This window comes from Genypterus blacodes, unplaced genomic scaffold (assembly GCF_046128005.1).
Source record: "Genypterus blacodes isolate CSIRO-AG114 ecotype Tasmania unplaced genomic scaffold, CSIRO-AGI_Gbla_v1 ptg000105l_1, whole genome shotgun sequence".
Taxonomy (NCBI): domain Eukaryota; kingdom Metazoa; phylum Chordata; class Actinopteri; order Ophidiiformes; family Ophidiidae; genus Genypterus; species Genypterus blacodes.
The window spans coordinates 399,787-415,630 of NW_027466909.1; the positions used below are offsets into that span (position 1 = coordinate 399,787).

Below are 15,844 nucleotides of genomic sequence, written 5' to 3' on the forward strand. Positions count from 1 at the left end.
AGTGCGTATAAATGTACCGAGTGATGTGACCCCCATTAAAAGTATCTGACTTCCAGCCTTCTGCGAGGACCTCAATGTCTTGAACGCACCAATTGTGAAGCTTCAGTACTTCCTGGCGGACTCATTAGCTACCGACTGAAATATCTGCCTGTGCTGACCCGTAGTGACCCGCTTTCCTTTAATTAGACCGCTTGGAATAAAGCCCTGACGAAAAAATAACAATGCATTGGAAAGGAAATATTCCAGTGGGATTGTTAAAAACGCCATCTGAAGCTGCGGCCCCAATTCGAGGCCCCTGAAGAGGTTGCCAATGTTCCCGTAGATGTTCCTGATATTTCCATGCGGGCTTTAACGTGGAAATGCACATTGGAGTGTTTTCTTCAACGCCGGGTTATTAAAGTTTCCAGCGCTGATGGTACGGCGCCATATCTCTGTACGTAATTGTGCTAAAAGTACATGTCTGCTTTTAGAAGAACATAGGAGCTAAGATTGAGGCCAAGGCAGTTGAGCGTATAGCAGAGATGCATCTCCTGCCAAATCAAATGTTGGCAGAAGTGTTACTGTGTGTTTCTGTGTGCATGTGTGTGCGTGCTAGTCCGCCCTGCTCATTATCCGTACATCTGTTTGCCTCTGCAGCGCCCCCTAGAGAAGCCGGACGGCCTGGATGTTTCCGACCAGAGTAAGGAGCACCCGCAACACCTGTGCGAGAAATGTAAAGTCCTGGGCTACTACTGCCGCCGTGTGCAATAATCAGCTATATATCTCTATATTCTTGTCAGAGAGCGACTCCAGCATCCCGAGTCCCGTCGCTCATCCTCCACCAAGGCTTCACCTCCCGACCTCCCGCTGCCCTGCGCCCGACACCGCAACCTTTCCTCTTCACATTTTCCCTCTCACCAAAGCCTCCAATAACCTCCGCTAGGCTCCCTTTTGCTCTAACCTGCCTGTCTTCCTTCCTTCTCTTCTTAACCTCAGCAAATACACCTCTTTTGTCACCGTCCGACTTCCCAGGGGATCACAGATTCTAGCCATTGTTGCAGTCCTTCACGCCGACACGATTGACGATTACATTCAGGAATGAGAGGAAGAGTGCGACCTGTGCTTAACAATGGAACTCTTCGCCGAAAAAACTTGCCAAAATCAAAGATGCGCTTTATGCATCAAGTACCAGAAACCACAACTCCCATTTGTCCACGTCAATGTGTAACAACAGCAAATCAATGCGTTGATGAATTAGCAATGGGCACCTGTTTTATCGTTGTCACTGACAGTATTGCCACCAGTTTTGGTATCAATAGATTACCTCACTTTGGGGTTTGTTGGCTTTGTGTTTACAGAGATCTGCCTTCCATTTCCTGCCAAGTGAAGTATGTGGTAATGTGATGAACATTTAACCGCGGCCTCTCATGGCGCTATAATGTATATGAGGCCTCGCCTTAGGGTCAACAGCACATCTTTTTAACTGTGAATTAACTGGGGGATACTGTGCCATACATCCCTAGCTTACATTTGGCCTATTTATTTTCTTGTCGAGTGTGCAATCTGAGTTTTAACTGGGACATAAAGAAATGTTTGTGTGTGTTTATGCCTCACAATATTGTGTAACTGCTTCCACGCCTTTAGAAACTACTGTAGGCTCAGTCGCGTAGAATCCCTCCTCGTCTAGTGTTGCTAACAGATTGTGTTTACGCTCCCCTTAGTATTTCTAATGCCAAACAATGATCTTGTTATCTATCTATAGTACATAAAATCTGTAAAAGGTGTGAATCTCAAATCAAAAGGAGATCAGCTTAGAATTCTGTCTCAAAAGCAGCAGTAGTAACGTAGACATAGTTCCTGTAATGGTAGCACTGCTGTCCAGTGTTTTGCCAATGGCCCCGTAGAATATTCCATGTAATCTAATACAAGGCATTAGATTACTAAATACATATATAAAATGAATTGCTTTCCAGAATTCGATTAGCGTCACGAAACAGGTTTAACTGTTCACATGACACGACATAACAGAGAGAATGTTTTAAGAAAGCGTTTTTAGACTTGGCGTTGTAGCGCCAGAAAATACTGTGCAGCCGTAGCAGAGTTGCGGAATGGCGGCGAAGTCAAATGGAAACTTTTCCAAGGGCTTTCACCCTTCCAAACTATGTCTGATTGCAGGGTAAGAGAACGTCCAGAGGGAGGTGAAGTGAGAAGGGTGATGATCCACAGGTTGGTTCAGAGAAGACAGAGTTCATGTAGAGAAGCTGGTTCGTGATGAGGTGACTTGGACAATTCAAGGATGTACTGAAAGTGGTGATTACAGAAGTTTACGCTTATATTCATATTTATAAGGGCCTACTATTATAAACCAGTGTCTTTAATCCACCGATCGTGTTTACATACATTATATATCACATTGCAGACTCAAAGCACTGCATTGGAAATCCGTTCTGATAGGCATACTGTAAAACTGATCTCGTTTCGACTTTTGGAAGATTGTTATCATATGAATTGTAAAATATTTTTATATGTGCTGAAATGTAGCCTTGTAAAAACTGGTTGACTATATTTTATACTGTAATGTATGTGCCTTAAGAAGATTTTAAGTACCTTTAGACATCAGGAAAAGACATGGGGTAGGCTTGTTGTTGGAGAGGAATATGTGCATGTGGTCACTGTGATGCACAGCAAGTTGTATGCAGGTTCAAGATGTGACTGAGGGCATGAAAATAATATAATTCCTCTATTAGCAGGGAGAGTTTGAACTGGCATGGAGGGTGTTTGCCTCAACACAATTTGCAGTGTTGGAGACGTGGGCTTAACCGGCGTTTCCAGCTGGCAATAACAAATCCTACTGTGGTCGGTTGTCATGGAACATCAACACAATTTCATTTCTTCTTAGTCAATCCTCACAAAAGAATGGAGTCATTAAACAGTGAAAGCCAATCTTGATATTTAAGCTGCCAATTGTAGTTATGTTTGTCTCAGGCACCATGGATTGTGTTAAAATACACATGGTTACTTGCCTCCGTGGGAGAGATTCCAGCGGCTTGATTAATTTAACCTCAGAATCCTTGTTGACTACAATTTATTTAGAAACAATTCATCTGCGTCTGGATTACAAGAAAGTGTCAGTTCTACCAAATCATGAAAAATGACTGAGAACTCTTCCACCACACAATTAAAACTCATCCCTCCAACCATCCTCTGTACCCAGACACCAGTCTATCACTTGGCTAAGACATAGAGACCAACAAACTTTCTCTCTCAATTATTGGAACTCAAGAGATTCCAATATGTCTCACCTGCCAAGTCTTTGGACCGAGGACCCTCTATCTGTGAGGCTACAAGTATCTCTCAAGGAGGATGTGGCCAAGCGCAGGAGATGGGCATGGAGGCTACTTAGCTTAGCCTGTAGCCTGGATAAGCAGTAGAAATGATGACCATCTCCTATACCGTATAGCCTATAACCTACTAGGGTATACGCTCAGTAATTTCTCAGTAATTTGAGTGAACTGACCCTTTCTAGATATAGACTAAATGAAGGATTCACATTTGACCAAGTTAAGCCGTTTATCCTCACTCTTTCCATCGCTCTCCGTGTTGAAAACACTAACCGAATAAGCGCATATAATCAACATCTCATGTACTTACGTCTGAAACTTGTTTTTCCATGTCATATTAAGTAGCTGTAGTGAGAAGAATAGATACCAATGAAGCCTTGTGAACTCCTTTGATAAGTGTTACGTCATCTGGCAGAATACAAATGAGAAATCGGTAGCGTAAAATCCCTTTAGAGGGGGTCTTTGAATTCCGTCCTATAGACTTTGTCCGAAGCCTTTTTAGGGGCAAACCAAGAGCCAATGGAAGCAGTCGATACAATAGGAAAACAAAACAATCTCTGCTTTCAGGTGAAGTGTCTTGAATTACATATACTTGACTTTTCTTCTCAGCTCAAATTTATTTTCTATGAATGAGATGTGTATTTTGGAACACTTAATAGATGTTGAAATTGTTTAAAGCAATCTGCAAAAAAAACCCCGCAAGAGTTATTTCCCTGACAAAGATATTTACAAACAACTGTTTTATGTATATATTTGATGTCCATCATTTTTAAGGATAGTTGCTCTTTTTTTTCTCGAAGTGTTATGCAATATTGAAGCTTTTTTGTTTTTGTGAAGAAGGGCCTATTGCTGAGAAACAAACAAAGCTGGGAGTTGTTTCTCTTTGATGTTTTACAATAATCTGAGGGGCTTATCCTGCAGAAATATTTATGGAAAGATTTTTTACAACACTTTTTGTATAGAATATGCAACAAAGTTACACTAAGAAGGAAATATTGATGTCTACATAGAATATTATTAAAAAAAGCTGGTACATAATTAATACCCTTTTCTCGATTATAAGCCATTTGTATTTTTGTGCTTTGTTTTATGATGTTATCAGTGTTGAATAACCCACAATGATATCCAGTCGCTATACGTAACTAATTTTGCCTACGAGCTGCCATTTGCATCTATACATGTATTAATTTTGTAAACAGTAACTGAGATATTATGGAGATATATTGTGTTAACATACAGAATCCTTTTTCTTAATTAGTGACGGATACTCACCACTGTATAAGCACGTTAAACTGTGAGTTGTAGTTTGCTTAAAGCAGAAATGACAAGGAATTATTATAAAATGTTATGGTGTTATAAAGTAGATTAGGGAGTGTATACTTTTGTCAAGAAAGTGTGTGTGACAAAAAACTATGTTAGAGTTTGCATGTGCATGTGTTTGGTTTTGAATGAACTATTATTTGGTGCAATGTACACTTATTTAAGTATTTTACAGTAGTTTGCAACAGTACATATTGTTTTTAACATTCTCAACGTCTGATTGTGATTAGTCATGAATTACTTCATTTACTGATAGTGTAGCTTCTACAAATAATACATATGTACTGAATGTAATGTGTTAACACTTATGTGGTCAGTCGGAAAGTTATGTTTGTATTCTATAATGTCTGTATCATTTGAGATATTTGTAATGCAATATTGCAATAATGTACTATTTGAATTGGACTGAACACAGACTTTGAGGTTGGAAGACAATGATTTTGGGAAACAAGGATGGTCATGGTTCAGAGTAGACCACAGGTCTGTTTTTCATGTCCATGAAACGGCATTCCAAAATGTGCCTTATTTGTTAGTATGGAAAACATGTTAGTGCTTTAGTGCTGTTGGGAGTTTGATGAATAAAAGTCATATTGAATTAAGACTCCTCTGATTATGTGGTTTCATCTGTTTGGGTCATTGTTGAACCGTTGTCACCAGTAACTGGGAGCTTGGACTCAGACAAAAGCATTGTGTGGTTTTTTGGAACCGTCTCATCTGTATCCACCATAGAAAGGTTACGTTTGATTGATGACTTGCATAAAACGGAGCATATGGAATATGACACGGAGACATTTAATGGTTTAACCTTTCCAGGTCCACGGCACCGACAGCGGTCAAAACAAGTGCAGTGCGTTTACGACACCGCTGCGTTAAATCCCCACCGTAGAGAGACGGGAGGATATTGTGTTGAATGTAGAGCTCCGAAGCTTCACCGCAATCTTTCTTTTTCGTTGACAGTAAAGCAGTGACGAGTTTCCCACTGTATCACATGTCAAAGACGATATGGAGAGTCGTAGCCAGGTCGCAGTCGCCCATTACTTACTGTACGTCCCCAGGAACAAACCATGACCGGATCGTGGCTGCAAAGACGGCCCATGTTAGTTGTTTTGCAGAATTGTGACCTAAAATCCACGCGTTTGAGAGGAAGTTAAGTCTATTAGTACATCACACACACTATGTCTCTTAGAGCTTCACAGGTTCCAGCCCAAGGCTCTGGAGGAAGACAAGTACAACCTAACCAAACCAAAAAGATTACAAAATCACAAAAGGACAGAAGAGAATAAGAGAGTAATACTAGAGAGAGAGAGAGAGAGATATGATGCCGAGTGTACCGCTTTGTCGTCAGGACGTCCATGCGTGGACGTGCTGAAAGACACATTTACTGACAGGACCCGACTTCACCCCTTTCAGCGCGCCTGCAGACAGGCGGGACAATGGTAAGCGGACGGCGTCCTGATGTGCTGCTGTGGGACAGATGTCGACGTTTACAGCGAGAAAAAGGGAACCGGCTAGTAAAGATGTTATTGTTTTGCATGTGTAATAAGCTTGGGCCGCAGCTCTGCCCTTTGTCTCGCCAAGTTTCCCTGCAAGATATTGGACATGCATTCCAAATAGCTCAAACTAAAACCAGAGGGTGGGGACCCAAATTATATCAAGTTTGTTACAACATCTCCAGCTCTCAAACAGAGTGTGAGCAGAAAAGTCTCTATGGCAACAATGTAATCGGAGAACTCAAACAAACGGTGGAAGGTCAGAGCACATGTGGTTTCGTTTTGGAGCCAGGGCTGCTTTTTCACGTCAATTCATTATTTACTTTCATAAAGTATTAGCTCGATAAGCAGCACCACCCAGACTCTGGCGTTCAGATGCGTCCCGGCCTCCTTTATGTCTCCTGACGTGCTGCGTTTCAAATCTCAGAGGTGCTGAAGTAAAAGCAGCTGGCACACAACACGTCAGACACATTTTTAGCTCCTTTTTTGTGGCGCAAACACTTCAAATCCTCCGCACTGGACCGCTCCGTGCGGGCCCACACGTCTGTCATGTGTAAAGTGCATCAGGGTGTCAGCTCGGCTCCACTGTAGGTGGATGTCACATGATGTCACATCCTGTTTCAGACGGACAGGAAGTCGTGCTGGAGAGGGGATTGTCTAAAAAAAGCCGCTGGAGCGTTTCCAGGGAGCCTTAAAGCCAGCGGGACGGTGGCACACGAGAGGGAAAGGCCTGGAATACAACTACAGCTTGTAAAATCTGAAAATGGGCATTTATTTGGCAGTAAAAGGGCAGCAAATGCACAACGTGACCAGTTTACAGAGGGAATTACTCAGTATTATGTAGTTCTCCCATAAAGCACATGGATCAAGATGAAACTAAGAGAAACTATTTACAGATCTGTGACAACACGGATAGAAATGTGAAGTAGTGGTTAATCATTGGTTTTGTTCCTATAAACTGAGTTATTAGCACTTTTCTGTGCAAACACAAAGCAAACAAACGTCCTGCCTGGTTTTGAGGGTTAAGTTATAATCTGTGAGGATCATATAAGTCCTTATGAAAGTGAACGTTACACACCGAGTCCTCCCGACAGAAGTCCAAACACATTAGTGTGTGTGTGTACCCTCAAGTGTGTGTTACTTGATCTCCCCACAGTCAGTGATGACTATTTTCTTGATCACGCCGCCGTCGTGCAAACCAAACGCCTCCATCTTGGTGACCACGTCCATGCCGTCTGTCACCTGACCGAACACCACGTGTTTCCCATCCAGCCTGCGGAAACAAAGAGAGGACCAGGATGTTAGGAATGTGGTCACACTGACAAAGTTTAATATTCCTCATAAAACACTCCAAAAGTCACGTACCAGTCTGTTTTCGCCGTGCAGATGAAGAACTGGGAGCCGTTCGTGTTGTGGCCTGAATTTGCCATTGACAAGATTCCTGCAGGAAATGGAACGCCAAGAAATGAATGTGATGCAGTCAAACAGGATCTGGATCTGCTTGCCGATCAATTACATAATCAATTTCAGGCCCGATATGACAAAGATCCTGAACTGTGTTGGGAAGAACCTTGTTCCTCTTCTCCGAATCTGACGCAGGCTGTGATGAGGCGGCGTGAACAAAGAAGCTGTAATTTATCAGCATGTGGTTTAGGTTTATTCTAGAGAAGAGTTATTCTGATTAGTGCCTGTTGACTCAGTAAAAGTAGGTCATTCACTGGGGGATTGCTAAACCCCTGTAGAAGTGCTGGTTAGTGCAGCGTGAGATGACATACTGCCATCTAGTGGCGAGGCAACGCGACAACAAGGGGAGACGATACAAGATCAGGTCGAATGGTCTAAAAAAAAGTATTAGGAGTGGAGGACAAAAGCACAACATTCTGTCCTCCAATCAAAGCAACAGAGGGAAGAGTGTCTCTACCTGAGCAGGTGTGTTTTAACTTGAAGTTCTCGTCGTTAAACGTCTTGCCGTAGATAGATTTGCCCCCAGTGCCGTTGTGTTTGGTGAAATCTCCCCCCTGCAACACAAATACATATGTATCAATACACACACTCACATACACAATAGCAATACACGCACTCTCACACACACACACACTCATGTCCTGGCTGTAAAGTTGCCTCTTACCTGACACATGAACCCTGGGATGATTCTGTGAAACACGGACCCCTTGAAGCCAAACCCATGTTCTCCAGTGCACAGCGTTCTGAAGTTCTCTGTATAAAAGTCAGAGTAGTTAATATCATAATATCTTGAATACAGTCTGAGAAAACTGCATTCAAAACTTTAATTAAACGCAAAATTAAAAAAAGAAAACGGTTTGATGGACATACCTGCAGTCTTTGGTACTACGTCTGCGTTTAACTGCAAGATAACAGAAACAACAGGTCAGTAAACTTCTGCTTTTATTGGAACATGTTTGTCAGCTTCAAACTTCAGGAGCAGCTTCCAGGTGAAACCAAGGTCTTAATCAGAAGCTAACGCTAGCCCGCTACTTAGCTTACCTCTATGATGATCCTGCCCAGAGGTTCGCCGTCCGCCTCCAGGTCCAGGAACACGACCGGGTTCCTGAGGGGTCCGGAGGAGAAGAGCCTGGCAGCGGCGACACCCAGGGAGCTGAACCGGATCCTACTTCTGAGCTGTAACATCGCCGCACCGTCCAGAACCGCAGAAACGCGTCTGTTTACATGTGACGTAAAGCGGTTTGAGCGGGCGCTTGAGGGTAGAACAGCGACACTCTCTGGTTACTATAAGAATTACAGTCTTTACTTTCTTTCTGTTGTTTCTTTCTTATATTTTCAATTTTCAATTTGTTCAGAATCTACATAAGAATAAGTAATGGTTTTGCAGTTTACGTTGTCCTTTTAGTCTAATTTTTATTCTCATTACATGTTCAGGGTTTGAAGGAGATTTCCTTGAATTCTTGGCTTGGACTGAGTCAGGAATCATGGAATGCCAAGTTTCAGGATGAAGAGTAAAAGAAGCACAATTGTCTCCAATCTTACAATACTGCAAAAATACACTGAGTATTATTTTGCTGCAGAGTGGGTGTATGTGCAATGTGAGATAATGTATGAATTATGTGGCACAAAATTACCTAGACATCCATTTCTGTTGCTTGCTTGTCATGTAAAAAGACAACGATGTGAAAAGACCACCTGGACACTGACTATGTTTCATCTGAATACATATTTATTAGATAAATATTAGGATGTCACATCATCTAACTACATACAGATTTGCAAGACTAAAAATCACAATGTTTTTCTGACCAGTTTAGAATATGAAATGATTGTACATAGAATGTACAAAACCAAAGAGACAACTGCCACCTGTTGTGCCAATCACTTCAGATTGTACCTTTATAGCAGATTTTTGCCAAATTGCATAAAAATTATAAATTTGACAAACTTTTTTTTACAAACTGTAAATTTGGAAACAACCCTTAGGAACCCCTCAGGGCTCCACGTCTCCAAGTCCCAATTATACCTCAAAAGGTTTTAATAATTTTGTAGCACCTTTATAAAGTACACAGGTAATAGAGAAATACACAGAAGTTTAATATTACACAAAGGAAAAAAAAGTATTTTTTTCTCTGAAACCCCATGTGGAGGGTACATAAAGTATCTTACATAAATGAACAGGCGTGGTTAGAGAGGTCCGCACAGACGCTATCAAACACATTTTCCCAATTCAATGTCTGACAGGAGGATGCAAGCTTTACAAATTCTAAATACACTATGCACACTCCCCCTGGAGAAAATGAATACATTTCTGTTAACGTGTCTCTATTTGTCATTTACATTATATACACGTATCCCTTACAACCATCCCCTCGCATCCCACAATCCTCAGCACCCACCCTCAACCACCGCAGCCTTCCCTTGTAATGCAAATAAGAGGAGGGGCCTCCCCCAAATTTCATTTTATAATATTAAACCTATTCTCTTTTGATTGCTCCAATCAATGTCTATTGTCTACAGTCAGTAGACAGTACGATTTGTGACGGGCTTGCATTTCTAGACGTGATTTTGTTGAAGTGTTACGGGTGCAGTAACACGCCGTATGCAGCAGTGCATCGTCTTTAAAAAAATATAAACAAAACAAAACACAAGATCCAATCCTTCAGTTGTGTTCAATTCTGGAGATTTGATCGGCTTTGAAGACCAGTCCAGCCATATTTGGTTCTTCAAATGGATTAAAAATCTCATTTAGTCATACAATAAAATCCAAATTCATTCACTGTACTGCACAAAACTGTGTAAGCCAAATTTTCATCGATCATAAAAAACACTGGACAAAAATAATAACTTAAAACAATATAAAATGTGATGAAAATACACAATAATGTTCACACGTTTTTTGCCATATACGGATATCAAAAAGCTCATCAGGCCTCCAAACGATCCAAAAGGACATTTTGCACATTCTCACTTTAAATAAAGAGGACGAGGTCGCTTCCAATAATCTTAAACAAATTATTCATGGAGAAAATTTGGACCTCTAAGCTGCATTAAGCTGTCAGACAGAAAGATCCGACACGTTTTGATATAAAAAGATGAAATCAAAAACAACTCTCCCTAGTCGCTCAGGAAACACCAATACACAGGTATCAATACAAGGCCAATGAGAGTGCATTTGGATCAATTCATTACACGATGGACTGTATTTGTAGGGATTGCGTGATCGCGTGTGTTTCTGTCTGTGTGAGTGTGTGTTTCTGTGTGTGTGTGTGTGTGTGCAGTCCTTGACATACATACAGTACCATGTAATTGCCGATAACAGACACAGTACTGCACAGATACAAAGTATTCACAAAGGGTATATACATCCATCAGCTCTGGACACGCGGTGACGAGACGCCAAGACAACAGGAACAAAACCAGAGAGGAAGAACGAGCGCACAGATGAGACCAAACACGGGAATCCTGCTTCAACGCCAACGTGACATCCAGGCCGACCCCGTACGAAGAGCATAGGACAACTTTGGTGACGTGTATCTGATTCATTTTGGACATGGGACAAAGATAAAAACTCAATAATAAAAGAAAACGACACATACATGGATTTGCATTAAAATAATAAATATGAATTGAGATAAGAGAGAGAAGTAAATTTGATCAAGCGTGTTTAGGCCAGAAGAAGACAACAGGAGCCATTGGCACACATGCACTTGTGAACAAAATGGTGGATTTCGACGAGGAAGAGCAAAACATTAACAATAAATATCACAACAGCTACTGGGACACACGGGGACAGACGCACCGAGACAGCAAGACGTCCAGAATGGATCCAATGTTCTCCTTTCTCATGTCTCCAACTCATATTTCCCGCCCCATCTCTCATTCACACACACAAACACACACCCCGCAGGCAAACTAAAGAGAACATGTAAACACACACACACACACACACTACATTGCACAATGTGTGCCCTCTTCCTCTTGGTGACACACGAGGACATTTCAGCTCGTCCCTTCAGTGCTCTCCTGATTCTGCTCCAGATCCAGTTAACGCCTAACTGGAAAAGCATACAAGGAAGTCGGGATCAAAGGGCGCGGCCGGTGCCAAAGTCCTGGAAGAACACATTTCAGATAGAATAAAAACACTCTTACAAGACGACGCTTTGCCCTCCAATTCTTGTATTTTTCACAAAAGGAAAATTAGGATTAAAAAAGCTACAACACTTTTCCTTAAAGCCCAAAAAGGCTCCGGTCTCCTTGGTGTTGTTTACACATGATGATTATAGCTGCACAGTTTTCAGTTGAATAGTTACACATATTCTATGTATATGTATATATATATATATGTATAATATCACTGTCGTGCCAGCCAACGTGGCTGTGAACGGTGCGTTGAGAGGTGGTGGAACTGGTGCGGGATATCTTAGGGAGTGCAGCTCCAGCGGCTTTCCTGTCCTCTCCCTCAGACTTCCCGTACAGGCGCTGTGGCCTCGCTGAGCCGCGTTACGGCGTCCGCTGAAAACCTGCGCGTTCCTGTGTGTGTTTGTGCCGCTTGAAGTGTCTGTGGACGGACAGTCGAACACCTACAACTCCTGTGTGTGTGCAGGAGGCGGGTTTAAGGGGGAGGTGAGGTGCTAGTTGTTCTCAAAGAGGGAGAGAAGGTCGTCGTTGCTGTTCGTGGGAAGGTCGGGCGGGTCCAGGTATGATAGCAGCTCATCTGGGTTGGCTAGCTCTGGAAGAAGCTGCAGAGAGAGAGAGAGAGAGAGAGAGAGAGAGAGAGAGAGAGAGAGAGAGAGAGAGAGGGCTCATTCATTTATCCTCTGACTCTTTAAAGAAGACAAATCCTACATATGTTTTAATGTGCAAAAACACATTCACCCACAATTAGTCTGCCTCACTGTGCTGGTTGACCTTGTTGGCTAACTGTGTGTGAAAAGACTTTGACCTTCACAAACACAGATGAAGAGCTGCAGCAGACGATGTTACAGTGAGCTGAAATTTGTGAGGATATTTATTACAGACCAGCAGGAGGAACTCAGGACTGACTTCTTCTCCATTCAACAAGTCAGATTTATATTCTGCAGTTTTGGTTTTAAACCCCACAGTTTGATCGATGTGACAGGAAATGATCTTATCTGTTTATTGCTCTTTCCTTCTTCCTTCTCTGTCAGTCTCCTTCACTTCCTTGTTGTTTCTTATTCTTAATTTCTTCATTCAGACACTGTTCTGTTCCTCTTCCTTCTCTCTTTCTACACTTATTCCCTTGTTTGTATTTCCTCATTTCTAAAATTGTTTAAGGCTTGGACTTACTCACTGTGAGTACTTCCTCCACTGACTTTGAGTAACACTTACACACACACACACGCACGTACACATGCACGCACGCACACACTTACATCCAGGGAGGGTTCAGGCATATCCTGGGCTCCCTGACCCATCGGCCCATCTGCCGAGGGGTTAAAGTTCAGATCGGCGTGCGGGTGACTGTTCTGAGCCGTCTGCTGAGGCTGAGGCTGCGACTGGCGAGGCGGCTGCGACGACGGCTGGCCACCGTGATGCAAAGGAGGCCCCGACTGGACGCTGTGATGTAAGGGCGGCCCCGTGTGGCTGCCGGGGTGCGGAGACCCATGCAAGCTATGCTGCATGGAATTATGGGAGTGATCAGGATGGGACATCTGGAGGCGCAGGAGGGAGAGAGAGAGGGAGAGAGAGAGAGAGAGAGAGAGAGGAGGGAGGGTTTGCGTGGGAGGAAACAGAGGAAAAGCAAGATGAGTCCCAGCGTGAATAATGTGGAACAGACTTTCTAAATGGAAGCTGTGACCTGCACACACGTAGAGCTGTGACTCCACACGGTGACACGAGCACGAGAGCATGACGGAGCACAAACACAGCACACAGAGAGACGAGCCGCCTGAGAGCTTTGAGTCCCTGAGCTGCACCTTCTCACTCACTATGGAAATCTGCCACCGTGTTTTATGAATTAATCATATATAGAGTTTAATTTACACAAGTGGTGTTACTTTGATACAGAAGCCGGTTTCTATTATCAAGTCTTTGAATTTCAGCCCACATTCTAGTCTAGTCGTCTTTCTAACACCCACATTTTTAAAGGTCTATTTAAACCAATTTTCCCCCTAAAGTAGTAAAAATTTAAAGGAGTTAAAGCAAACAAAGCGCACAAAAACTCTCTGCACCTGGACTTTTCTATTTGTTATTCAACAAACCCAAGCACTGATATTAAACTTAAAACGACAACATAAACAACATAAAAGTGAATCAAAAACAACACATCAAAGGCAATTAGAGTGAAGAAAGAAGAATAGTGGACTTACTGAGTCGTTCATGCCGTGGTTGAGAGGTTTGTCCTGGGGCAGGAGACCACCTGGAGCATCAGGGGGGTGCGAGAGCTGAGGTCCATGCATGAAGTCACTCATAGGGGGACCTCCTCCTCCTCCTCCGCCTCCTACTCCTCCACCACCGGAGGGGTTACCGTGATGGAAGTCAAAGCTCCCCTGGCTGTGGAAACTGTTGCCTTCAAGAACAAAAACAGGTTTCATCAAAAGGCGTATACAGACAATATCAGCTATTATTCAGTTTTTACAAATAAGCCTGATCCATCCAATCATCTTCTTTCAGTTCAGTTACCTGCTCCTGGGTATTCTCCCCCGTTGCCACTGACATGTTGACCGGGGTGGGACGGGTAAGGGCTGGGACCCTGTCCAGGGCCAGGACCAGGTCCCGGTCCAGGTCCCGGTCCGTGTCCCGGTCCAGGCCCGAGCTGAGATATCATCTCCATTACGTTGGGCATGGTCATCTGGCTGGGGCTCATGGTTTTAAAGCGCTTGGCCAGCGGTCCGTCAGGGTCCTCTTTGATGTGGAGCTCAGACTTGATGGGCACCGGTCGCCAGCTACACGTCGGGTCGATGGTGACCTCCTCAAACTCTGAACTATTTGAATACAGAGGGTAGAAAGTGTTACTTTAATTCTAAATACATCTGAAAATACAAAAGTATTTACTGATTTAGCAGGTGAAAGCGATTAAACTTACTTCTGGATGGCGTTGAGGATTCCCCACATGTACTGGTCCACTTCCAGACCTTCTAGTAACGCCGTTTTACTGAAAACACATTAGATATGATTAGAGACAACCAGAGGACAAATCACAACTTTGCAGAACATGATGTCTAAGAACACTGCTCAGAACTACGCTCTCTATCAATCATTGCCCCTTTACATACATGAAAACAAAGATCATGTCACGTACTTGCATACAGGACATCTCCACGTCCCCCTCTCACAGTTCAGCTGCAGGTACGACTCCAGATCAAAGCACTGTGGAGAACAAAGGCACAAAAGTGAATCACAATCTTTCTATGTATCTTTGTATCTATGTATGGTTGCGATTTTGGGGTTGCTATGCTTATTGGGGTGTTTGCCAGGGCGGTTGCTATGGTATTTTGGCCAGTTGCTATGGAGTTCAGCACGGTCGATGTGCTGACTGACTTGGTGGGGCAGTCGTTATTTGTTTTGTGTGGAAACTAGGGCGATTCCTTTGGCCATGAGCGTGATAGTGAGGACAACAAACCTGGACGTGTTTGCAGTCGTGCCCTCGCGCAGGAAGCTGGATGCGCCGGAACGTAATGGGACATTTCAGCGAGACTTTGATGGCTGTTTGCTCCACGCCGTCTTCCCCGTTCAGAGTGGTGTTGCCTGCCGACGCTGCCACGCTGCTGAAGTTCCTTTTGACTAGAAACAAAGAGAGGCACGTTTCAGTTTAGCAGCAGCGGGACGTAGTTGTACGTATTCACATTAACCCCAGTAAGAGACAAAGTGAGTCGTACTCTTGGTGATGCAGTGCTCGGCAGGCAGGAGTCTCTTCTTCAGGAGCCCCTGGAGGACGGATCGCACAGATGGCCGGTGGACCAGCTGCAGCACAAACAGGTGGGACTGCACCACAACAAGCCAAGAACAAACAGAATTAGTCCAGACAGCTGAGGCTCAGCTCGAAAAATGTACAACACATAAAACTAAGTCCAAGTGATCCTTCCTTTGAGTAGAATGTATTACATTTATGGTACAAATTTAGCTGCGTTAGTCTCTGTGTCTTGTTCTCTGTGTTGTTGTGATGCTAACTTAGCTAATAACAGACCATGTTGCTTTCTTCCTGGGATGTAACTGAAATGCTGACATTCAGATCTCTTTTAACGTTAATTCTTCCCCCTCCATACAAAGAGATGCCTGACCAGGTTA

At 43.2% G+C, this 15,844-nt stretch overlaps 3 protein-coding genes across 8 annotated transcripts in view; 1 reads left to right on the plus strand and 2 right to left on the minus strand.

The window, feature by feature from the left end:
• The window catches only part of zcchc24 (zinc finger, CCHC domain containing 24), a 36,107-nt gene extending 30,866 nt beyond the window's left edge, over nucleotides 1-5,241 (plus strand). Inside the window, exons 4-5 of one of the 2 annotated variants that reach the window (XM_076160299.1) lie at nucleotides 637-679; nucleotides 780-5,241. In XM_076160299.1, coding sequence (XP_076016414.1) covers nucleotides 637-679; nucleotides 780-922 — 186 coding nt within the window. In that variant the 3' untranslated portion in view covers nucleotides 923-5,241. Of the gene's footprint in view, nucleotides 1-636 lie in introns of both variants that reach the window. The other variant, XM_076160300.1, reaches the window with a different exon arrangement.
• A 1,637-nt stretch (nucleotides 5,242-6,878) lies between these two features.
• ppifa (peptidylprolyl isomerase Fa) lies at nucleotides 6,879-8,835 on the minus strand. Its single transcript, XM_076160485.1, has 6 exons — nucleotides 8,636-8,835; nucleotides 8,465-8,495; nucleotides 8,259-8,347; nucleotides 8,052-8,148; nucleotides 7,496-7,571; nucleotides 6,879-7,403 (listed from the first exon to the last, which is right to left on the minus strand). Exons 1-6 carry the CDS (start codon nucleotides 8,777-8,779, stop codon nucleotides 7,268-7,270), a joined length of 573 nt encoding a protein of 190 aa, XP_076016600.1. The 5' UTR covers nucleotides 8,780-8,835; the 3' UTR covers nucleotides 6,879-7,267.
• A 1,671-nt stretch (nucleotides 8,836-10,506) lies between these two features.
• zmiz1a (zinc finger, MIZ-type containing 1a) overlaps nucleotides 10,507-15,844 on the minus strand; it is a 97,840-nt gene continuing 92,502 nt past the window's right edge. For all 5 annotated transcript variants that reach the window (XM_076160317.1, XM_076160318.1, XM_076160322.1 and 2 more), the window contains 8 exons: nucleotides 15,436-15,541; nucleotides 15,180-15,340; nucleotides 14,859-14,926; nucleotides 14,643-14,711; nucleotides 14,240-14,541; nucleotides 13,927-14,126; nucleotides 12,991-13,269; nucleotides 10,507-12,336 (listed from right to left, as the gene is read on the minus strand). In XM_076160317.1, coding sequence (XP_076016432.1) covers nucleotides 12,229-12,336; nucleotides 12,991-13,269; nucleotides 13,927-14,126; nucleotides 14,240-14,541; nucleotides 14,643-14,711; nucleotides 14,859-14,926; nucleotides 15,180-15,340; nucleotides 15,436-15,541 — 1,293 coding nt within the window. In that variant the 3' untranslated portion in view covers nucleotides 10,507-12,228. The remainder of the gene's footprint in view (nucleotides 12,337-12,990; nucleotides 13,270-13,926; nucleotides 14,127-14,239; nucleotides 14,542-14,642; nucleotides 14,712-14,858; nucleotides 14,927-15,179; nucleotides 15,341-15,435; nucleotides 15,542-15,844) is intronic.